Source organism: Oncorhynchus tshawytscha, linkage group LG12, assembly GCF_018296145.1.
Source record: "Oncorhynchus tshawytscha isolate Ot180627B linkage group LG12, Otsh_v2.0, whole genome shotgun sequence".
In the NCBI taxonomy this organism is placed as follows: domain Eukaryota; kingdom Metazoa; phylum Chordata; class Actinopteri; order Salmoniformes; family Salmonidae; genus Oncorhynchus; species Oncorhynchus tshawytscha.
The window spans coordinates 27,404,140-27,429,117 of record NC_056440.1 but is presented as its reverse complement, the minus strand read 5'-3'; the positions used below and the strand labels follow the sequence as shown (position 1 = coordinate 27,429,117).

The 24,978-nt window shown below is 47.1% G+C and overlaps 1 protein-coding gene across 2 annotated transcripts in view; it reads right to left on the bottom strand.

Moving 5' to 3' along the window:
- Positions 1-2,648: 2,648 nt before the first annotated feature.
- LOC112248513 (GAS2-like protein 2A) overlaps positions 2,649-24,978 on the bottom strand; it is a 48,920-nt gene continuing 26,590 nt past the window's right edge. For both annotated transcript variants that reach the window (XM_024417608.2, XM_024417609.2), the window contains exons 3-6: positions 18,523-18,630; positions 15,231-15,327; positions 7,821-8,127; positions 2,649-5,918 (exon numbers count right to left, since the gene is read on the bottom strand). In XM_024417608.2, coding sequence (XP_024273376.1) covers positions 3,779-5,918; positions 7,821-8,127; positions 15,231-15,327; positions 18,523-18,630 — 2,652 coding nt within the window. In that variant the 3' untranslated portion in view covers positions 2,649-3,778. The remainder of the gene's footprint in view (positions 5,919-7,820; positions 8,128-15,230; positions 15,328-18,522; positions 18,631-24,978) is intronic.

Sequence of the window (24,978 nt, the reverse complement as noted above, 5' to 3'; positions counted from 1 at the left end):
CCTACCTGGTTAAATGAAGGTGAAATAAAAATTAAAAAGTGTCTGCAGAGAATTGATAAGGTCCCTGGAACCCTGTGCATTACTGAACTATGGGCTCTGGCTAAAGCCATTAGGATAATGGAGAGCCACAGTTCTAACAGCATTTTTTATTTTCCTTTTATGACTTATTCTGGGCCCTCATCTTCAGACTCGACATACATCATTGTTTTTCACTTCGAGCCATACCTGTAACTCGAGACCAATTCATAAATAAATAAATAAGACCAACTACATCCCTCCCTTCTTTTCATCAGCAATGCTACCTATGTTCCCATTGACACCAGAACACCTGGTACATATTCCTATACAGTACGTACTCAGATTCAGATTGCTGACGGATGTGCACACACCACCTCTGCTTGTGCAATCCGATTACTGAAAACCCACTGCAGCAAAGGTCCCTGTCATTCCACTGTAAAACCATTCATAGTAGTTTTACAGGCTCTAAAGCCTTGTTAAAGTGTCAACCCCACAGTCAGATCCCTGGCCTGCTCTGTTATTGATATTGCCAATAAGGCAGAGTCCATAACAGGGGACAGACATAACCATTACACTATCAATTATTCATGTCCATTCTCCACATAAAAGCACTCAAGAAAAACCTACACATATTCTTAAGCCATTTCAATACACCACAGAATACATCACGATGAACAATCATCTACTCCAAACCAATCCAGCAAAGCATGCACATGATTCAAAACTCAATATGTGAAGGAATTTCATCCAAATATGACACTTTTTACAACCACTAGATGTCACTGAAGACACTTTCACGAGAGATTGGTTTGTCTATGTATCTATTATACAAATAGATTATAATCCATCTCAAAAAAAGTGGTTCTTTTAATTTAGTGTCGTTGAACAATTCTACACTGAGAAACAAATTGATGGTGATGGCAATGACACTCACGTTGGATGGGTGTTGTTGTTGGGTACTAACATTCTCAAACCACACTCAAACACACATTTTAAGGCAAAGGGAATTGTCAAGGCATTTCCAACAGCAAAATTGCATAGCTAAGGCAGCATATAACCCCATACAGCAAATATTTACACATTTCATAATTATGTCTTGTTATATACACTATAACCACATCTTTATGCAAGTATACATATACATGTACAGTACCAGTCAAACGTTTGGACACAGCTACTCATTCCAAGGCTTTTCTTTTTTACTTTAATCTACATTGTAGAATAATAGTGCTGACATCAAAACTATGAAATAACACATATGGAATCATGTAGTAACCAAAAAAGTTGGAAACATATATTTTATATTTGAGATTCTTCAAAGTAGCCACCCTTTGCCTTGATGAGAGCTTTGCACACTCTTGGCATTCTCTCAACCAACGTCATGATGAATGCTTTTCCACAAGTCTTGAAGGACTTCCCACATATGCTGAGCACTTGTTGGCTCTTTTTCCTTCACTCTGCAGTCCAACTCATCCCAAACCATCTCAATTGGATTGAGGTTGGGTGAATATGGAGGCCAGGTCATCTGATGCAGCACTCCATCACTCTCCTTGGTCAAATTGCCCTTACACAGCCTGGAGGTGTTTTGGGTCATTGTCCTGTTGAAAGACAAATGATAGTCCCACTAAACGCAAACCAGATGTGGATGGCGTATGGCTGCAGAATGCTGTGGTAACCATGCTGGTTAAGTGTGCCTTGAATATGAAAATAAATAACTGACAGTGTCACCAGCAAAGCACCCCCACACCATCACACCTCCTCCTCCATGCTTCACGGTGGGAACCACACATGCGGATATCATCCGTTCATCTACTCTGCGTTTCACAAAGACATGGTGGCCAAAAATCTCAAATTTGGACTCATCAGACCAAAGGACAGATTTCCACCGGTCTAATGTCCATTGCTCGTGTTTCTTGGCCCAAGCAACTCTCTTCTCATTATTGGTGTCCTTTAGTAGTGGTTTCTTTGCAGCAATTCAACCATGAAGCCCTGATTCACACAGTCTCCTCTGAACAGTTAATGTTGAGATGTGTCTGTTACTTGAACTCTGAAGCATTTATTTGGGTTGCAATTTCTGACGCTGGTAACTCCTAATGAACTTATCCTGTGGAGCAGATGTAACTCTGGGTTTTCCTTTCCTGTGGCGTTCCTCATGAGAGCCAGTTTCATCATAGCGCTTGATGGTTTTTGCGACTGCATTTGAAGAAACGTTGAAAGTTCTTGACATTTCTGTATGGACTGACCTTCATGTCTTAAAAGAAAGGATGGACTGTCATTTCTCTTTGCTTATTTGAGCTGTTCTTGCCATAATATGGACTTGGTCTTTTACCAAATAGGGCTATCTTCTGTATACCACCCCTACCTTGTCACAACACAACTGATTGGCTCAAACGCATTAAGGAAAGAAATTCCACAAATTAACTTTTAACAAGGCACACCTCTTAATTGAAATTAATTCCAGGTGACTACCTCATGAAGCTGGTTGAGAGAAGAGTGTGCAAAGCTGTCATCAAGGCAAAGGGTGACTACTTCAAAGAATTTTAAATATAAAATATATTTTGAATTGTTCAACACTTTTTTGGTTACTACATGATTCCATATGTGTTATTTTGTAGTTTTGATGTCTTCAACATTATTCTACAATGTAGAACATAGTAAAAATTAAGAGAAACCCTGGAATGAGTAGGTGTGTCCAAAATTTTAACTGGCACTGTATATACACATGTACATATATAAACACATTCATCCACTTAACTTACTCTTTTGTACACATATTTTAGTGTTGATTTTCAAGTTGAGATAACTCTTGATCATTGGAAGTATGTTTCAGTGACAATGACATATTATCTTACTCTTGCCCCAGACTGCAGTTAACACAGAACATAATGTGAAAAATACTAATTTGTATATTTCCACAATAAAAGCTCAAAAACGAATCAGAAGACATCACTCAATCATGTGGCCATGTGGATTGGCAGTGAGAAAGTGACATCATACATGTATGACAATGAACAAGTCAGGATGCAGAGGGTTGGTGGGGGAAGGTGAGTAGAAGTGCACATATGGAATACGAAGTCCAAAGGACTGTTAGATGTGAACATTGTACAGTAAATTATTGTAGAGTATTGTATTGATATATAAGTCCAATACAGATTAGATGTGTAAAGATCCACAGAAGGTAACGAGCAGAGGGTGAGTGGCAGTATGGAGAATGAGAGAAAGTATTTGTTACAGCACGCTCTCCACACCAGTATTTTGACAATCAAAGCACACAGAGATGCTGTGGCATACACTGCCCACTAGAGGGAGCCAGTCCAGTTGACTTGATGATGATGCTTGTGATTCACTGCTCCTGCCTGGGGTTCTTTCCTCCCCCTCAGCCCTGACACTTCTTCAGCGATGCGTATAGCATGGGGCTTTCAAGACAGTGCCTGCTTTGTATTAGACACTTTATGATTGAACAAAGCATCCCCATATAATGCCAATAAATCCATTCAACTTAAACAATAGTATTCGATTCGGGATCGATCCTTTGGTAATAAATAATTAGGCTTAGAGTGCAAAGAATATAATTGGATACTGAAACCCTGACCGTTATAGGTAGGAAAGGGCATGACTGCATGATAAAAGGAGGGAGTGTGTGACATGCTCTATAAAAAATAGTCTGTAGCCCAGTCTCCAGTCTATTTTAGACAGTAGTCAGTTTCATTTGACAACAGACTCTTCTATATCAGCATCATCAGGATTAGTTAGTCGTGTGTTACATCCAGGCCTCAGTGTCCAAGCCGCTCTCTGACTCCACAGAGTAGGAGCGGTCCCTGTTGCCCATGGCAGGGGAGCGTGACTGGGGGTGGATCAGTTCGGCAAAGGCCTGGTGCATGGCCTTTCGTGAGGGTGAATGGTCGTTGGAATGGGAGCTCTGAGGGGACTGTGGCGGGGTAGAGGTCTGGAGGGGAGTATGGTTGCCCCTGGCCTGAAGGTCTCTGTAGCTGACTGGGGTGGGGATACGTGACGGGCTGTTCCCTGGCCGGTTGTCTGTACGGGGTCTGATCCTGGGCCTCAGCTTGAGCTTGTAGATAGAGGGCACCCTGTCAGCCTTTTTCCCTGCCCTCTTGGGCCGGAAGACTACACCCCCATCAACTGCATCCCCATTGGCCAGGGGAGGAGGTGGGGGAGAGTACTCTGAGCGTGATTCACTCAGGCTGAAGCACATGGAGGAGCTCTCACTGGAGGAGTCTTCCTGGAAGGAGCAGTCCTCAGAGGGGGGCAGGGGGATGGGCGAGGGACAAGACTCTGGGGGAGGGAGGTCATCGTTGGGGTCTCCACCCTCCAGGTCGTAGGGGAAGCTTGGTTGGTGATCCTCCAGAGGGACGTCTCCCTCAGGCCCTGAGCCCCAGCCCAGCTGACCCTGCTGGCTCTCCATCAGCACCTCTACTAGAGCACCACTGACATGGCCCCCTCCATTCATGCTCCTGCGGTGGAAAGAAAGTTGTGAGGGGGCATGGCTGAGAGATATGCCCAGCTCCGAGTCTCTCCGGCCGGGCAAGGAGGACAGGAGCTCCCCTTCGTCTATGGAACTGGAGATGGCAGGGAGCTTCCTGAGACCTCCACCTCGCCCGCCCCAGCGCTCTGGTTCTGCGTGCCCACCGTTGGATAGTCTGCCAGGGCTATGGCCATGCAGTGGGGCCAGGGTATCCTCCAGGCCTCCAGAGGAACGTGGGTTAGTTCTTTTAGACTCCCGGAGGTCAGGCAGAACTCCTACCTTACCCCCCACGTTGAGTGAGGAGTTGGAGGAGTTGGAGGAGGAGTAGGCCGAGTCAGTGACGTTAGGGTCAGCAGAGGCAGGCGTGGGCAGGGTTTGGGGCCCAACCCCCTGCTGTGGGTGTGAAGAGGCAGGAAGCTGAAGGGCCCCCCCCCCTATGGGTCTACTAGGCCCCCCTCTGCGCTGCCCTGTGTTAGCTAGGAACTCAGCCTCGAAGCTGCGGTACAGGTCCTGCTCTTTCTGGGGGTCCAGGTTGGGCAGGATCTGGAAGTTATAGCCTAGCCCCTCCTCCTCAGGTTCCTGTCGCTCAGAGCTGGCCCACCCCCTGTGGCCATGCCCATTGGAGCGAGGGCCGTGGGAGGTTCGAGGGGAGCGGGATCCATGCCCATGGTGGTGAGGGGAGCGGGGGGAGGAGGAGTGAGGAGAGCGCCGTCCTGCCTGGGTGACTGTGGGCAGCAGCCTACTCCTCCCCACCGAGGGGGAGCGTGGAGCGGGGGGCCGGGGAGCCACTATAGTCTTCTTACTGAGGCTGCTGCTCTGAAGCCCTTTGATAGGTGAATTAGAGCAGGAGGACGATTGTCTCCTGGAGAAACCTCCATTGATTCTGGGGGAGGCGGGGGGCAGTTGTTTGGTCCTGAGCTCCTCTCGTCTGTCAGAGGATGGGGGCTGCAAGGCCCCGTGACGGGGAGAGGGTCCAGGGCTGGCATCGCTGGTCCGACTCCGGCTGGGCATCTTCCCCTGGCTGTGGGAGCGCAGGGCCTGGAGCCTGCGGGGACTTTCGGGCCCGAGAGAGCGGCCCCTCTCCCCATGGCTGCTCCTGAGCCCGTCAGAGGGGCCCTGTGGGGGGCTGGGTTTGAGGATGGAGGCGGGGGCAAGGCGATCCCGGGAGTGGCTGCGTGTGCGGGGCATTGGGGGGCACAGGGATGGGCCCTGTCCGCCTTCTCCAGGCCTCTCGATTATATGCTTCCCCTCCTTCCTGTTAACCAGCAGCACCACCTCCTCTCCGGAGCGACGGGTGCCCCCCAGAGAGAAGCGGCCTCCCCCTGCCCCTCCTCCTCCTCCCTTAGAGGAGGCTGTAGAGGAGTCGCTGTCCCCTGATAGACGGCGGGTCACTGGCAACAATGACGAGTCCTTAGACCTGCAGAACACAGAGGAAGACAGACAAGGAGTTAATTATAGTTGCAGTATCTTTTATTTATTTCTGGCCTGAAATTGTATCATTGGAATAAAATAAATAAAAATAAATAATGTTTTTTTACATTCATACTAGTTTGAGAAAAACAACTTGCTCAGAGCCCATTCTCCAACCCAGCACACCATAGTGCCTATGCCTCACCCCACTCCTCTGGCCCACAAAGGTTTATAGTAAACACCATCCACCTCCAGTTCATGATGGGATCTGTGACCTCCAGTGATCATGAGGAACCTCCCTGCAGGCTTCTGCTGCTGCCTACCCTGACGGACACACGTAGGGCCGGGTGCTTCTCAGAACATTGGGCTGGATCAGGGATTACAGGGAAGATGAGAGCAAGTGGGGGCAGGATTATAGGCCCTGTGGATTTACTGACCCCACACACAGCCGCAGAGAGCGCTGCCTGCCCTTCTTTCCCAGAGCTCACCACACCACTCCACTGACACGCACTGGTGGGGCCCCTCGGGACAACGTACCATCCAAGACAGGATACAACTAATGACTTACAGCAAGATAGAGCATAATCAGTAGAGCTCTGTATCAGTGGCCAAAACAACAACCTGATAGACATGTCTTTCAGAATCATGTGCTCTCTGGCAATATCCTGTAAGAAGAATTAACTATATCCGCTTTCTTTGCTGACATTCTTTATGTAACCACTTCTATAATGCTCTGAGTAACCAGAACAAACAACCAAGAAAAGATTATTCTACACTATATAAACAGGGCAAAATAAATTAGTGACAAGGTTGAAATGTTAATCAAATATTGCCTTTTAAAATAATGACGTAGGCAAACCAATATTGACTCAGATTGACTGCATTCTGACGGCTTGCCATAACGAAGCACATGGTGTTTTCCTTCACAGGTTAGCCCAACTGTGACCTACTTCCTAAGGGGAGCAGCAGGGCCTAGGGGTGCAGCAGTTGTCAGTCAGATTAACCCTTATCTAGTCTGGTGCATTTGGAGGTGCCGACCTTGAAGGGGTTAACCTGTCCTGAGGCCTGTTGCCGTGACACCGGGCCTGAGCCATCACTCACTCCGGATACTGAGCCACTCATTGGCTGGGAGCCAAAGTAAACGAGCCCACAGCCCTTAATTGTGTTGAACAATGGCGACTCTGACGTATGAGGGAGGTATGTGAGACCAACTCAACGGGACCTTATGTGGAGAGCTGAGGGAATGCATTCTCTTTACTATCCAGAAAATAGTTTTATAGCCAATGAAAACCAGTACTCTGACTGTCATGCCACTTCAGTGAGAGACAGCAGAAAAAAGGAGAGACATGTTTTTCCTCTAGTATAGTCAACATGTAGCCTAATTCAATCCATCAGCTCCGGGCCTTGGAGAGAGAACAGTAACATCACCAACAGCAAACAGCAACACTTGGATGTTGAATCCCATCTGAATTCAGACAGTCATTAGTGTAATTAACAGAACCAAAGGAGAGGAAGGAGGAGAGGGGGGAGAGGGGGGAGGGGAAGGGAGAGTGAGGGGGAGGGAAGGAGGACAGGGGGAAGAGAGGGAGTGAGGCGACAGCAGCAATCAAGGTGTGTGTCCAGTCTAGCCACCAGGAGGCAGAGTGGAACGGCCGGGACAGCAGGACAGTGTCAGCGCAAGGTCTCATTGGAATGTCACCTGAGATTAGGAAAATCTCACTCTGCTTTGTATAATCTGTCGCTTCCCAGTTTTGTGCGCTGTGCTGTGCGTGTGTGTTTTTGTGTTTGTGTTTGTGTGTGTGTGTGTGTGTGTGTTTGTGGTGAAAAGTGGATCCGTGCTGGTGATGTAGACAAAGACGAAGTGTCATTAGCACAACACACACACACACACACACACACACTCACTCACCTGACAGGGTTGAAGTGGCGGGGTTCCGAGCGTTCCCGCGGTGGTCGTGGTAACAGGGGGGTGCGTCCTGCGTTTGAGTCAAGCTCTGTAGGGAGGGAGGGGTGGTGGGAGCGGCCAGGCCGGGTGGAGGAGGAGGGGGTACATGATGGAGGCTCCAGGCCCTGGGTGCGTCTGTCAGGGGGCTTATATGGGGCAATGCCCTCGTTACGCCAGTGTGGGCCTGGGCTGGTGGAGCGGGAGGAGTGGGCACTGGAGGACTTGCTGTGGGCACCCTGCCCGCTGGCTTTGGCCTGGTGGTACCGGTGAGCTGCAGGGAATAAGCACAGGAAGCCACAATATTAGTAGAGGGATGGGTTATATACCATGGAGAACCAGAACAACTGTGCAGTTGACTCTGGCATCAGACAGACAACAGTCAGTGTAGAAATAGAATAGATCCAGGGTAGATCCAAGGATCAACATAGCAGAGCACACATTGCAACAGCCCCTCACAACTGGTGGCAGTCACAGCGCATATGCATGTCTTATGACTGCAAGAGATGAAGCAACTGATGCAATCAGATGAATGATTTAAAGCATGAGCTTGACATTAGTGTAGGGCTGACATTAGTGTAGGGCTGGCGTACAGCTCATAAAAACCTGGAGACCTGTAAAAACCCTTTCATATGAGTTCATGGGTTAGACATGCAACACCAAGCATTAATTCAGCCCATGTCAGTTGTCCAGACACAAGGCCACTGACATCATTGGTCTGGCAGCAGTGTGGACTCATGGAGAGTGAAGAGCTATTCTACCCACAGCACAGAGTAACACCAGCCCCAGGCCTGGCTATCACACACAAGGTTAAACATTAACCGATATGAATGGTTATGGCAGCCGTCATGTCATGTTTATGACAGCGTGATGAGGGCTTTATGAGTGAAGTGTAGTGTTGTCTGAAAGGCCATTGACATGATATTGAATGAGGTAGCACTATGGTTGCACTGTTGTAGCACTATGGTAACACTATGATAGCATTATGGTAGGACTATGATAACACTGTGATAGCAATGTGGCTGCATTGTGTAAGCACTGTGGTAGAACTATGGTAACACTATTATAGCATTATGGTAGCAATATGAGTACACTGTGGTAGCACTGTGATAGCATTGTGGAAGCACTTTTTTTAAAGTTCACCTTTATTTAACCAGGTAGGCCAGTTGAGAACAAGTTTTCATTTACAACTGCGACCTGGTCAAGATAAAGCAAAGCAGTGCGACACAAACTACAACACAGAGTTACACATGGAATAAACAAAACATAAAGTCAAAAACACAATAGAAAAAAGTCTATAAAAACAGTGTGTGCAAATTAGGTAAGATAAGGTAAGGCAATGAATAGACCATAGTGGCGAAATAATTACAATTTAGAAATTAAACACTGGAGTGATAGATGTGCAGAAGATTAATGTGCAAGTAGAGATACTGGGGTGCAAAGGAGTAAAAATTTGTTCCAGTCATTGGCAGCAAAGAACTGGAAGGAAAGGCGGCCAAAGTAGGAATTGGCTTTGGGGGTGACCAGTGAAATATACCTGCTGGAGCACGTGCTATGGGTGGGTGCTGCTATGGTGACCAGAGAGCTGAGATAAGGCGGGGCTTTACCTAGCAGAGACTTGTAGATGACATGGAGCCAGTGGGTTTGGCGATGAATATGAAGCAAGGGCCAGCCAACAAGAGCATACAGGTCGCAGTGGTGGGTAAAATATGGGGCTTTGGTGACAAAACGGATGGCACTGTGATAGACTACATCCAATTTGATGAGTAGAGTGTTGGAGGCTATTTTGTAAATGACATCGCCGAAGTCAAGGATCGATAGGATAGTCAGTTTTACGAGGGTATGTTTGGCAGCATGAGTGAAGGATGCTTTGTTGCGAAATAGGAAGCTGATTCTAGACTTAATTTTGGATTGGATATTTTTGTTGTGAGTCTGGAAGGAGAGTTTACAGTCTAAACAGACACCTAGGTATTTGTAGATGTCCACATATTCTAATTCAGAACTGTCCAGAGTAGTAATGCTGAACGGGTGGGTAGGTGCTGGCAGCAATCGGTTGAAGATCATGCATTTAGTTTTACTTGCATTTAAGAGCAGTTGGAGGTCACGGAAGGAGAGTTGTATGGCATTGAAGCTCGTCTGGAAGTTAGTTAACACAGTGTCCAAAGAAGGGCCAGAAGTATACAGAATGGTATCGTCTGCGTAGAGGTGGATCAGAGTATCACCAGCAGTAAGAGTGACATCATTGATGTATGCAGAGAAAAGAGTCGGCCCGAGAATTGAACCCTGTGGCACCCCCATAGAGACTGCCAGAGGTCCGGACAACAGGCCCTCCGATTTGACACATTGAACTCTGTCAGAGAAGTAGTTGGTGAACCAGGCGAGGCAGTCATTTGAGAACCCAAGGCTGTTGAGTCTGACGATAAGAATGCGGTGATTGACAGAGTCGAAAGCCTTGGCCAGGTCGATGAATAAAGCTGCACAGTATTGTCTCTTGTTGATGGCGGTTATGATATCGTTTAGGACCTTGAGTGTAGCTGAGGTGCACCCATGACCAGTTCGCAAACCAGATTGCATAGCGGAGAAGGTACGGTGGGATTCGAAATGGTCGGTGATCTGTTTGTTATAACTTGGCTTTCGAAGACCTTCGAAAGGCAGGGTAGGATAGATATAGGTCTGTAGCAGTTTGGGTCTAGAGTGTCTCCCCCTTTGAAGAGGGGGATGACCGCAGCAGCTTTCCAATCTTTGGGGATCTGAAACGACACGAAAGAGAGGTTGAACAGGCTAGTAATAGGGGTTGCAACAATTTCGGCAGATAATTTCAGAAAGAGAGGGTCCAGATTTTGCAGCTCTTTCAGAACATCAGCTATCTGGATTTGCGTGAAGGAGAAATGGGGGAGGCTGGGGTAAGTTGCTGTGGGGGGTGCAGGGCTGTTGACCAGGTTAGGGGTGGCCAGGTGGAAAGCATGGCCAGCCGTAGAAAAATGCTTATTGAAATTCTCGATTATCGTAGATTTATCAGTGGTGACAGTATTTCCTGACCTCAGTGCAGTGGGCAGCTGGGATGAGGTGCTCTTATTCTCCATAGACTTTACAGTGTCCCAGAACTTTTGGGAGTTTGTGCTGCAGGATGCAAATTTCTGTTTGAAACAGCTAGCCTTTGTTTTCCTAACCGCCTGTGTATATTGGTTCCTAATTTCCCTGAAAAGTTGCATATCGTGGGGGCTATTCGATTCTAATGCAGTACGGCACAGGATGTTTTTGTGCTGGTCAAGGGCAGTCAGGTCTGGGGTGAACCAGGGGTTATATCTGTTCCTGGTTCTAAATTTTTTGAATGGGGCGTGCTTATTTAAGATGGTGAGGAAAGCACTTTTAAAGAATAACCAGGCATCTTCTACTGACTAAATGAGGTCAATATCCTTCCAGGATACCCGGGCTAGGTCGATTAGAAAGGCCTGCTCGCTGAAGTGCTTTAGGGAGCGTTTGACAGTGATGAGGGGTAGTCGTTTGACCGCAGACCCATTACGGATGCAGGCAATGAGGCAGTGATCGCTGAGATCCTGGTTGAAGACAGCAGAGGTTTATTTAGAGGGCAGGTTGGTTAGGATGATATCTATGAGGGTGCCTGTGTTTACGGATTTGGGGTTGTACCTGTGGTTGCACTAGTTTGGTTACAAGCTTTGGTTACTCGCTAGCTACCTTTTGAGTTTGGATCCCGTGATGCGGTTGGCATCAGTTGCTGGGACCGCTGCTACTTGGTTCTTGCCGACCAAGGGTCTGGTGAGCTGCTTAGCGTAGCAGCTAGCCTAGCTGCCACTGTTAGCTGCCTATCAAGCTAGCAGGGTTTCCTTGAGGGCTTGAATGCAGCCCGTGACACAGTTAGCCCTTGTGGCTGGGACAGCGGATTGTCCCTGGGTTGTGTCTGTCTAGATCCCTGCTGTTTGTTTCTGTTTCCATCTTCCCTGCGACCTGCCCTGTCTGGAACTGCAAGGAGTAACAGCGTAGCCTACATTGCTACCATGACAAAGACCAAGGCTGGTGGGAGTACTGTTGAGGACAATGGTGTCACAGGTGAAGGATCATTTAAATGAACAAAAATAGTTCTACAAGCAGCTATTACAACAATAAAATTGTCCAAATACTGGTGGAATCAACTAATAAAAAAACAGACAACCTGACCAGAGAGGTCTAGGACCTGAAGAACAGTTTGCAGTTCTCCCAGGGTCAGCTTGATAAGTTTAAACAGGTAAACGCCAAGATGACAGCAAACATATTGTTAACTTTCACTGCTATTCGGATGACACACAGCTGTAGATTTCAATGAAACATGGTGAAGCCCCAAAATTGCCCTCGCTAGAAGCATGTGTTTCAGAAATAAGGAAGTGGATGGCTGCAAACTTTCTACTTTTAAACTCGGACAAAACAGAGATGCTTGTGCTAGGTCCCAAGAAACAAAGAGATCTTCTGTTGAATCTGACAATTAAGCTTAATGGTTGTACAGTCGTCTCAAATAAATCTGTGAAGGACCTCGGTGTTACTCTGGACCCTGATCTCTCTTTTGAAGAACATATCAAGACTGTTTCAAGGACAGCTTTTTTCCATCTATGTAACATTGCAAAAATCTGAAAATTTCTGTCCAAAAATGATGCAGAAAAATTAATCCATGCTTTTGTCACTTCTAGATTAGACTACTGCAATGCTCTACCTTCCGGCTACCCAGATAAAGCACTAAATAAACTTCAGTTAGTGCTAAATACGGCTGCTAGAATCCTGACTAGAACCAAAAAATTTGATCATATTACTCCAGTGCTAGCCTCCCTACACTGGCTTCCTGTCAAGGCAAGGGCTGATTTCAAGGTTTTACTGCTAACCTACAAAGCATTACATGGGCTTGCTCCTACCTATCTCTCTGATTTGGTCCTGCCGTACATACGTACACGTACGCTACGGTCACAAGACGCAGGCCTCACAATTGTCCCTACAATGTCTAAGCAAACAGCTGGAGGCAGGGCTTTCTCCTATAGAGCTCCATTTGTATGGAATGGTCTGCCTACCCATGTGAGAAACGCAAACTCGGTCTCAAGTCTTTACTGAAGACTCATCTCTTCAGTGGGTCATATGATTGAGTGTAGTCTGGCCCAGGAGTGTGAAGGTGAACGGAAAGGCTCTGGAGCAACGAACCGCCCTTGCTGTCTCTGCCTGGCCGGTTCTCCTCTTTCCACTGGGATTCTCTGCCTCTAACTCTATTACAGGGGCTGAGTCACTGGCTTACTAGGGCTCTTTCATACCGTCCCTAGGAGGGGTGCGTCACTTGAGTGGGTTGAGTCACTGATGTGATCTTCCGTCTGGGTTGGCGCCCCCCCTTGGGTTGTGCCGTGGCGGAGAACTTTGTGGGCTATACTCAGCCTTGTCTCAGGATGGTAAGTTGGTGGTTGAAGATATCCCTCTAGTGGTGTGGGGGCTGTGCTTTGGCAAAGTGGGTGGGGTTATATCCTTCCTGTTTGGCCCTGTCCGGGGGTGTCCTCGGATGGAGCCACAGTGTCTCCTGACCCCTCCTGTCTCAGCCTCCAGTATTTATGCTGCAGTAGTTTATGTGTCGGGGGGCTAGGGTCAGTTTGTTATATCTGGAGTACTTCTCCTGTCCTATCCGGTGTCCTGTGTGAATTTAAGTATGCTCTCTCTAATTCTCTCTTTTTCTCTTTCTTTCTCTCTCTCGGAGGACCTGAGCCTTAGGACCATGCCTCAGGACTATCTGACATGATGACTCCTTGCTGTCCCCAGTCCACCTGGCCGTGCTGCTGCTCCAGTTTCAACTGTTCTGCCTGTGATTATTATTATTTGACCATGCTGGTCATTTATGAACATTTGAACATCTTGGCCATGTCCTGTTACAATCTCCACCCGGCACAGCCAGAAGAGGACTGGCCACCCCACATAGCCTGGTTCCTCTCTAGGTTTCTTCCTAGATTTTGGCATTTTTAGGGAGTTTTTCCTAGCGACCGTGCTTCTACACCTGCATTGCTTGCTGTTTGGGGTTTTATTAGGCTGGGTTTCTGTACAGCACTTTGAGATATCAGCTGATGTACGAAGGGCTATATAAATACATTTGATTTGATTTGAATCTGTAAGTCATTGAGAGAGAACATCAGTTCTGTATATGAATCCATGATAACAATGACGGAGAAATCAGATTATCTCAAGGCACAAACAAGGCAGAACAAAATTGTTATGGACGGAATTGCAGAATCTCCGCATGAGACTTGGACAGAGTCTGAGGACAAAGGGAGGGAAATTATTTTGAAGCAACTGAAGATGGACCACAGGAAGATTGATGTGAAGCACGCCCACAGGACTGTAAAAACCACCACTGGCACAGTTGACAGGCACAGGCCGATAGTGGTCAAGTTCCTGAGGTTCAAGGACAAGGTAGCTGTTCTGGAAAGATCCAAGAACTTGAGAGGAACATACATCTTCTTCAACGAGGACTATCCTGAAGCTGTGCGCCAAGTGCTGCAAAGAAAGACAAAGTTAAGCTGCAGCTGGCCCAAAACAGAGCGGCACATCTTGCTCTTCATTGTAATCAGAGAGCTAATATAAATCTCTCTTGGCTAAGGGTAAAGGAGAGACTGACTGCATCACTTATTTTTATAAGAAACATTAACGTGTTAAAAATTCCAAATTGTTTGTACATTCAACTTACAGCACTGACACACACACTTACCCCACCAAACAAGCCACCAGGGGTCTTTTCACAGTCACCAAATCCAGAACAAATTCAAGAATCAGTACAGTATTATATAAAGCCATTATTGTATGGAACTCCCTTCCATCTCATATTGCTCAAATGAACAGCAAACCTGGTTTCAAAAACAGCTAATGGGGATCCTAATAAAATACCAATACCACTATGGTAGCAATGTGGTAACACTATGCTAGCACTGTTGTAACACTATGGTGGCACTGTTGTAACACAATGTAACACTATGGTAAGACTGTGGTAGTACTGTGGTAACACTGTGGTAACACCGTGGTAAGATGATTGTAGCACTGTGGTAAGACTGTGGTAGCACTGTGGTAACACTGTGGTAACACTACTATGGTAACACCATGGTAAGACTATGGTAGCACTGTGGTAAGACTATGGTAGCACTGTGGTAAGACTGTGGTAACTTTGTGGTAACACTATGGTACCACAGTGTGAGCTGTACAACTCCTGACCTGACTTGTATCAGATAAGCGGTTCAAATGGATACAATTGTAAAACAATTGTGAACTGTGGAGACTGATCAGAATTAGATACAATACAGTACAATATAATACAATACAACTCAGTGACTATAAAGGGCAAAGGGCTGGTTGTTTTGGTAGAGGTGACCTCACCGAAGGCGGCACAGCGGCAGGGGTCATGCTTGTCCAGATAGTGTTCTAATGTGTCCCATCCCCCACCCACACGCACCATCACATGAGTACGAAGGACCTGTGGAGAGAGAGAGAGAAAGGAGACAAGGTTACAACCCTGACAAACATGGCATCAATTCACAAATTCACTCTCATAATGAAGACTAGCGGGAGACTATATACTATGAAGCTTAGCACACACGTACAAAACCAAACCCTGCGTACACACACAACCGCTCACGCACACACACTGTTTAAAAAAACTAAAGTGATGTTTAAACCCAGTGACACGGTGCGATACCACACAAACTGCAGATCAAGTCAATAGATATACAAATCTGACAAGTGGAGCAGAATGCTGAGTGCTTGGCCTGGAGTCCCTCCCCCTTCCCCAAAACTGACGTAACACTCCCATCAGATGCACCCCTGCCGGTGCCCATGCCTCCGCCTCCTCCCACATGACCCCCCAGCTGCCGCCATTATGAGCACTTTTCATCGCCATGCCAACACACAATTAAAAAGAGAGGGGAGAAGAATAAACATGCACACTGCTATGAAAGACACTCCTTTTCTCTCCCTCTCAGCTGGCGTAACCATGCTTTTAGAGAGCGGGGGTGAATTAGCATGGTAACAACTCATCCTTCCCGTCCTCTCCTACAATTTCAGCTAGAAGAGAGGAGATGGGGTTGAGCGAGAAGAGAGGGGGAAAGGAGAAGAGAGGAGAGGGGGTTGTTCATTGAGGCAAACAGACCCAGAGTATGAACCCCAGACAGAGTCGTTTTCTCTCTGTCGCTCTCTTTCCCCTGCAGGCGGATGCATTCCTCACAGCAGGGAGAGAGAGGCTGTATATTTAGCTTGATGTGAAAGTCCTGTGGATGCAGGCAGCCTCACCAGTCTGCCTCCTCTCTGGGTTGTGTAGTCACTGCTGCCAGCCACATGTTTCATTCAGGGGCTGGGCCCGTGTCTCTGTGGTCAGGCCAGGCAGGACCATGAGGGTGCTCTGGGTGAGCTGGATATTGCGGGGAGCCATACTGCACTAAATAACGTGGCCATGCAAGGTCTCCCACACTGACTCAGGACATCTACCACCTGTCCTTTGCTGCTCTTCAACATGCCCACCACACCGCCAACACAGCACACTGCCTGTCTGCAAAACAGCTGTCCTCTGCCTTCCTTCTTCTTTTCTAGCTCTAGTCCTTTACTGCTGCCACTCTACTCCTGAAACTTTTGGTCTTGTTCCTAGCAGAGAGGCTATGTGATGGTAAACTGTTGGCCTATTGTCTATTGTCTGGTCCACTAGTGGAGTCCCACTATGCCTGACCCAGCCTCTGTGCTGTGAGTACCATGATAAGGATTAGTTGATTCCCTGGAACCAGTGATGCTCCAGCCCTCTGCCTCAGCAGCCACTCCATCAGTGATGGGGTATCCCACACTCCACAACTCCATAGCGCCTACCCCTGTTTCTATGTCAACGACGAACAGAGACTCCTTGTAATCACGATGGGAGTGGAGTAAACCAATTCCCTCCCAAATCAGGCTTGAAGTTTTAAGCTCATGGTCAGCTGACACTGTACTACAACCCCAAGCACCCTTCCCTTGAACATGGGCGACCTCCCAGAGTCCCCCCCCAGTCACTCTCCTCCATTTATTTATCCCCCTTTTTCCCCTCACTTCCTCCTTCTCTCCTACACCTCATCCTCTAGCCTGCACTCTTAGTCAGGCTTTGGCAGCTGAATGAGGCCTGTTGGCTTTGATGGTGGCAGCCAGCGGGCTAGCTTCCTCCCTGAAGATAAATATGGAAGCGTGTTGGCTGGGCTGCACTAGTGGCTGCTGGGGGATATGTATAATCACTGTCCTCCTCAGTGAATGGAGGAGAATGCGGACAGTGCGGGGGGAGGGTAATCTGCCAGAGAAATGGCTCCTACATACAATCTCCAGACAGGCTTTACACTAAGATGTGTGACACGCTTCAAACACACTGCAACTACTACACTTGAGTTTAACACTTTACCTGCTTCAAAAGCCACTACACTTTAGTTTTAACACTTTATTTGCTTCCAACAAAGCCACGACACTAAAGTTAACAATTCTACGTTATCTGATTCCAAAACAGCCACTACACTATAACATACTACACAAGTAAGACCCTACTAAAACTGGCACTCCACTACATACCATACAGTCAAACACACAGTCAGTCATCCAATCTTTAAGAAACTTTTAACAGAAACATCTCACTGAGGTGTAAGCATACCACAGATCCGAACATACACACTGTGCTTTTAACGGACCTACATGACTAGCCATTTTAAACTCGGGGAAAGTTTGAGCTGCTCATAAGAAGAGTGGAAATATTGAGGCAGACATCCTGGAAATGGATACGATTCGGACTGGCATCCGTTGAGTCCATTAATTGGGCGGAGGTACATGGGAAGTAAGAAACAGAATCGATCTATCTGGCACGGAGCCTTCCTGCAGGCAGAGGCCCGGAGGGCAAGATAAAGTTTCAGTGGCGACACCAGGCAGAGCCCAGACTGAGGCACACAGCCTAGCAGAAGCAAGCAGCAGAGCAGGACAGATAAGGGCCCATACAGGAAATGACCCAAAACTCTATTTGTGTCACGCTGGGCCAGTGTGTATGGGAGTTGGGAGGTCTGGGCCAGCCAGTAGGGAGGTACCAAGAGGCAGAGCAGTGGACTTGGAATAGGTCAGATCAGTTCAAATTATAAACAATATGCAGCCTGGACTGGGGAGAGTGAGATCACTGTACATACTGTAGTTCAGGGGACATTTATTATATCTACAGAATAGTTGGTTTGTTTGACCCTGTTCTGGTTTTCCTTGCAGCAACAAATTTAGCTAAATATACACACTGCATGCCTCCATTGTAATACTGTGTAAGCAGTCATCACAACAGCAGCATATGAACATTTGACAATCTAATTTCTCCTGGGCATAATATTTGCATTTATCCAAAATATTAACTGTAGCCTACTATTAAACTGCAATGCAATCTAAGTGATATTAGAGTAATCCAAAGTCACGTCCATGAGCGTTGAAAAAGACAAAAGAACCTATCTATGGACTCTTGGACTGTGTAAAGGTGTAATGGTTAACCTGTTTGGTTAACCTGGTTACTAATGCATCCACAGGTTTAAGACATACTCACACATGCATGCACGCAGACACACACACACTACACTCAAGGCTGATTGTTGACTATTCTTATGGTCTGGTTTAGTGGATGGGGTTGATGTTGATGGTCGGTTCATACCCGTATGAAGATCAGAGCGCTGGAGTCTCCCACTTTGTATTTCCCTTCAGACACCTTGGTCATGGGGAACTGGGCAGGGCAGGAGCAGCGGCCCAGGATCTCCCGCACCTACAGAGACATAACAGAACCCTGGTTACCACCCACAGCCTACGAAACATGACAATTGACATTCACAAATCTACAGAAAGGAACAACAGGCATAAACTGTTCATTCTCTGTTCAACCTACCGTCTTCTTCATTTCATTTCAACTCTTCCTATGACATCATGCTTACTCATATCCATGACAAAATCCCCTCTGGTCCTGAGTTCTCTGTGTGTGTGTGTGTGTGTGTGTCAACAGCACAGTGATTATATTACATTAGGGTGAGACATGGCTAGCCCTGGCTGTCTGTGTGTGTCTTAGCTTCAAGCAGAGCAGATGTCCCTCTGAGTACCTGTGTAATGGAGGGCCCATCTCTCCCTGCCTCACCAAATATTGCCTCATCTGCCTGGAACGCTTAGTCCAGCTCATTGCTGCAGTGCAAAAAGTCATAAAAGGCACACAAATAAACATCACAGCACACACACGCACAAACACACACACACTGCTGTGAAGACCTCCGAACTGCAGCAATAAGGTGAGGCCCTAACTAAAGCCAGAGGGATGACGTTCATCTGAGTCTGTGGTTCCAGATGCGTTTTGGGTTGAGAGAGAGACACTCTCCGGTCCTGTACTGTGCAGTTGGGGGTGCTTATTTAGCACATTGGAGTCAGACAGAACTCTAGGGTGGGGCGAGAGAGGCCTGTGTTGTGTGGGCTCTCTCTCTCTCGCCTGGGATTGGCCAGCTTTGATGATATTCTTGGCAGCTCTCTCAGACAAAGGCGTGTGCACACTTGTCGACCAAGAGAAAGAGAGAAACAACATCACAGAGGACAAAAATAGGCGAGCTGAGCAAGGACAAAGAAACAGGGACTCCTGTACTCCATATGTACTGTATATACAGCAGCAAATCAATTAAATCAAATGTTATTCGTCACATGCTTCATAAACAACAGGTGTAGACTACTTACGGGCCCAACAATGCAGAGAAAGCACATGTACAGTACAAACACAGTGAAACAAGGGAAAGGCTCTCAGTAGTCTCCCAAGGAATGAATCACATTAAGAACATAAATCAGATGAAGAGAGATTGAATTAGATCAAAATAGATGAAATGTGAGACTGTCAGGTATCGATTGAAGACAGTTACCATCCATGTACAGTATATATTTAGCTGGAAGTTGTATCAATGTTGCAGGCAATGTTCCCGCTAAACAGTGTTCCCCCTAAACTGTGTTCCCTCTAAACTGTGTGCATGCGTGGGTGTGCAGTAGCCCAGAGACTGCTGCGCAGCTCCCCAGGATTGCCACACAGAGCGCAGAAGAAATATCAGCCCATGGAAAGAAGCAAGAGATTGAACTTCACTCAACTTTCTAGAGTTTTCCCTGTTAGTTAACACTATCAACTTTCTAGAGTTTTCCCTGTTAGTTAACACTATCAACTTTCTAGAGTTTTCCCTGTTAGTTAACACTATCAACTTTCTAGAGTTTTCCCTGTTAGTTAACACTATCAACTTTCTAGAGTTTTCCCTGTTAGTTAACACTATCAACGTTTCCCTTTACTGTGGCAATTGTGATCGAATCAACTCAATATTAGCCACTTTCAATGCAACATACCGAAACAAAAAAAACTACGGAAGAGATTTTGTTGTAGGCAGAACACATGATATCTCTCCTGCTCCAGCTGTGTGGTCATAGCTAGGCACACCCTAAATAATTTTGTGGGTGCTGTACAGCTCCCACCAGACTGTTGTAGCTCTCTACCTTTACTGTGTATTGTCGTAGCTGTTCTATACAGTCTCCGGTTACTATTATATTAGTTCATTTGATGAATCCGTAATTAGCATAAGAAATATTTTATATTTATTTGTTTTATACATTTTCTTCACATTCTGAGCTGAGACAACACCGCATCACCATGATGCTGGGCATGCATGGCTTCTCTTCTTGTGAAGCTAAACTACAAGTCATGGTCATGACCTGTGCCCCCACTGCCTAGGTGTTGGCCACATGCGTGAGGCCCTTTCTGACACCTGCATTAACTGCGCCATCCTGCCTGTGAAGGTGAGGGAAGCGCGGCTAGCCAGAGTTGAGGGCCTGGTTTTCAAATATAATTTACCAGTGTCAGACGTTGTTGCCAGGACCCACCCAGGTCCACTGAAAGAGGGAAAACCCACAAAGCCGATGGCGCCCCCCTGGTAAAAACGTAAGAGCTTCACCCGTGAAGGTCGATTACTTATCCTCTGAGATAGAGCAGCTAAAAACGCTTTTGTGTTCCGCTTTTGTGTTCCTTCTCAAGCACTTCCTTCATACATGGGGGACGCAACAGAGGACTCAGATAGCCGTGATGATGACCTGCTACTCACTCAGGCAGCCAACTGGCTACCCACTCAGGCAGCCAACTGGCACTTTAGTGACCAGGATGATGACACACCCAACATGAAGGAGGTGCCAACCAGTGTTGTGGACCCATCAGAAGAAAGCTCTGCCTCACTACGTGCTTTCCTACGTGCGGCCTTTGCTAGGCTAGAGCTTGATGACCCTCAAGCCACAGCCCCTGCAGCTAACCCGTTCTTTAAGAAGGCTCCGGCAGCTAACCTGTTCTTTAAGAAGGCCCCAGCAGCTAACCCGCTCTTTAAGAAGGCCCCAGCAGCTAACCCGTTCTTTAAGGTGGCCCCTGCAGCTAACCCGTTCTTTAAGAAGGCCCCAGCAGCTAACCCGTTCTTTAAGAAGGCCCCTGCAGCTAACCCGTTCTTTAAGGGTTAACCGCAGGGGAATGGTTCATGTACAGGATGCTTTCTTTCAGGAGTTTTCTACGGTTCGCCTTCCAGGGCCAAACATACCAGTTTTTCGGTATTACCCTTTGGTCTCTCCCTGGATTCTTGCGTCTTCACAAGATGCGTGAGCGCATCCCTGAGCTCCTTCTACCTACAGGGGATCAAGATCCTTCCTTACCTCGGCGACTGGCTCATCTGCACCCCCTCTTGCGAGTGTGCGGACGAGAGCACAGTGCTGACACTGACCCATGTCACCGCAGTGGGTCTTCCCGTGAACAATGAAAAGAGCAACTACAAACCAAGCCAAAAGGTCACCTTTATTGGCATGGCTCTGAACTCCCGCACTATGAGGGCACATATAACACCTCTGCACGTTGACAGTATTCTTCTTCTGCAACAATTCCAGTTGAATGAATTGGTGAAGGTACGAACGTTCCAACAACTGATGGGTGGCTCATGGCGGCCTACACGGTGATACCATTAGGTCTGCAGTCTTTAAGGCCATTACAAGTGTGGTTCAACGACCTCCGCTTGGACCCCAAGCAGGACAGAAACACCAAAATACAAGTGACATGGGTGTGCTACTCTACTCTGCGGCCGTGGAGGAAGACAGTCTACCTGACTACATGTGTCCATCTTGGATCAATTATGGCAAGGCGGGAAGTAGTGATGACCGACGCTTCACTAACAGGCTGGGGAGCAGTGTGGCAACACAGGTTGTACGGCGAGAGTGGTGCCCCCTTTTTTAAAATTTTACCTTTATTTTACTAGGCAAGTCAGTTAAGAACAAATTCTTATTTTCAATGACGGCCTAGGAACAGTGGGTTAACTGCCTGTTCAGGGGCAGAACGACAGATTTGTACCTTGTCAGCTCAGGGATTCGAACTTGCAACCTTTCGGTTACTAGTCCAATGCTCTAACCACTAGGCTACCCTGCCGCTCCCCTGCTGGAGGAAAGAGCACATCAATGTACTAGAAATTCAGACAGTTTACCTAGCGCTGAATCACTTTTTGCCAGTTTTCAACCACAAACATGCCCTGATACGATCAGACAATACATAGATAGTGTTCCACATCAACCATCAAGGGGGAACGAGGTCTGTATGGTCCATACAGGTGGCCCAACACCTCTTGATAAGGGCCCTACCACATCTGGCCAGCCTATGAGCCATTCATCTTCCAGGCAATGTGAACGAGGTGGCAGACTTCTTGTCGCGACAGAAACCGTCCCAGGGGGAATGGAGACTTCACCCACAAGTAGTGAAGATGATATGGCAGCGGTTCGGAACAGCACATGTACCTGTTCGCCTCAGAGCAAATATCCCACTGGTTCTCTCTAGCAGAGTCCAAGAGGCCCCTGGGCATGGACGCCTTAGCCCACACATGGCCAGAGGGCTTACTGTATGCTTTCCCTCCGACCCCCCTGATCTTAGCAACGCTGCAAAGGGTCTCTCAGGCTCAGCACAAGCTGCTGCTTGTAGCCACCAGATGGCCAGCGAGACCCTGGTTTCCAACCCTCCTCAGTCTTCTGGGGGGAGAGCCATGGCAGCTCCCTAACAGACAGGATCTGCTCTCACAGTTGTACGGCAGGATATGGCATCCCAGCCCAGACTAACTACAGCTATAGGTGTGGCCTCAGAAGAGCGATCCTGCTATTATTGAGACGTTACAGAAAGCCAGAGCCCCATCAACCAGGATAATGAATGCTGGTCGCTGGAAGCTGTTTACCGAATGGTGCTCTACCAGGGCAGAGGAACCGGTGTCCTACTTTGTACCTGTTATACTGAGTATCCTTCAGAAACTATTGGACTCTGGTCGCTCTGCCTCTACCTTGAAGGTGTATGCCTCAGCCATATTGGCTAACCATTTATGCATCGTTGGAAAATCGTCAGCGGCCCACTACCTCATCTGCCAATTCTTACAAGGTGTCCGCCGGCTGCATTCCCCTAGGGCCGTCTGCGCGGCATCCTGCCACTAGTATTGGAGGCTTTGACAAAACCTCCTTTCGAGCATACAGAGGAGCCAGACATAAAATGGTTCTCTCTGAAAACGGCTTTCCTCTTAGCTACAAAACGTGTGAGTGAGATCCACGTGCTCTCTATGAGCCCTGTCTGACTACAATGGAAGGCAGACAACCTAGACGAGACTTTATGGCCCAATCCAGCCTTTTTGCCTAAGATTTCATCATACCTTCACATCAATCAAGCCATCGAACTGGCGGCCTACTGTCCCCCTCCTTTCCAGAATACGGAGGAAGAGCGAGAAAATCTCCTGTGTCCAGTCCATGCCCTCAAACGCGATATGCAAACCTCGGAAGTTGGCACAGAAACAGCTGGTCTTCGGTGGGAAGTCAAAAGGCCTTGAATTGTCCAAGCAGAGGCTTTCACACTAGGTTGTGGATGTCATCACTCAGACCTACAAGGGTGTATGGCTCCCTGTCCCAGAAGGTGTGATATGTCACTCGACCAGAAGTGTCGCCACATCCTGGGCTACGCTGAGTGACGTCCCCCTGAACAAGATATGCTCAGCTGCTACCTGGTCATGGCCCCGCACGTTCTCAAGATTTTACAAGGTCAACGTCGCATCCTGACACACCATGGGCACTACCATTTTTCCAGTGGCACTGTTGCATTAATCAGAGGTTAGTAGTGCTATTCCTCGTGACCTTGTTGGTATGAGTCATCCATACTTTCCACCGTACTGACGGTCTGAAAGGTATGAAGTAGAATGGAAGTTACGACTGTAACTATGGTTCTACGAATACCTGGATGAGTGCCAGTACTTTCCTGTCAATCTGAGTTTTCTGGGCGATAAGATTCTCAGAGACAGTGGGTGGTCTAACGTACGATTTAATATGAACCGGCATGACTTTGTTGCTGTTATTACTCGACCTGCGCGGAACACAGGTATTCGGAACTTCAGACGCACTTGTTTTCAGATCAAAGCAACAGTTGCATGTAGCCACATCTGCACATTTTGTTCATATCTTTTGCTAGTTAGTGAGTTATTAGCCTAGTTATAGATGATTTGTAGTTGGCAGTTGATTCCTACAAGAGCACAAAATGTTTACATTTCTAAATACCTTTGAAAAGCTAGTCGGGTAAAGAGCTTTTTTTTTGTCTTAAAAAGGGGCAGTGATGTATTTTGAGACAGGCTTGAATAAGTTAACTAGCCAATAGGCAGAGGGTAGCATAATTTGTCTGATTCTCTGTAATAATGGTATAGGAATAATAATGCATTTTATTTTGTAAAGTGGTGTCTTTGCATCAAACAACACAAGGACATGTTCAGTCACTTTCAGTCTTGTGGATAAAGTGGATAAACAGTTATGTCAAGCCCTGCATGTTTTTTTCAAAAGTCTCATGGAATGTATGCCTACATTGAACACCACACATTAGTTGCTTCTGTAGGCTGAATGATAGAACAGCTATTTCTATGTTAAAATGTTATGGGATGCATTTTCTCCATTGTTTTTGATGGTAGGCCACCCTGGCAGGCCTACATTATGATCAAATAGCCACAGTAGCCTACTTGGCCACTGTTAAAACTGTAACTGTTGACAGTAAACGCATGCTGGAAGTTACACAGAATTTTCACAA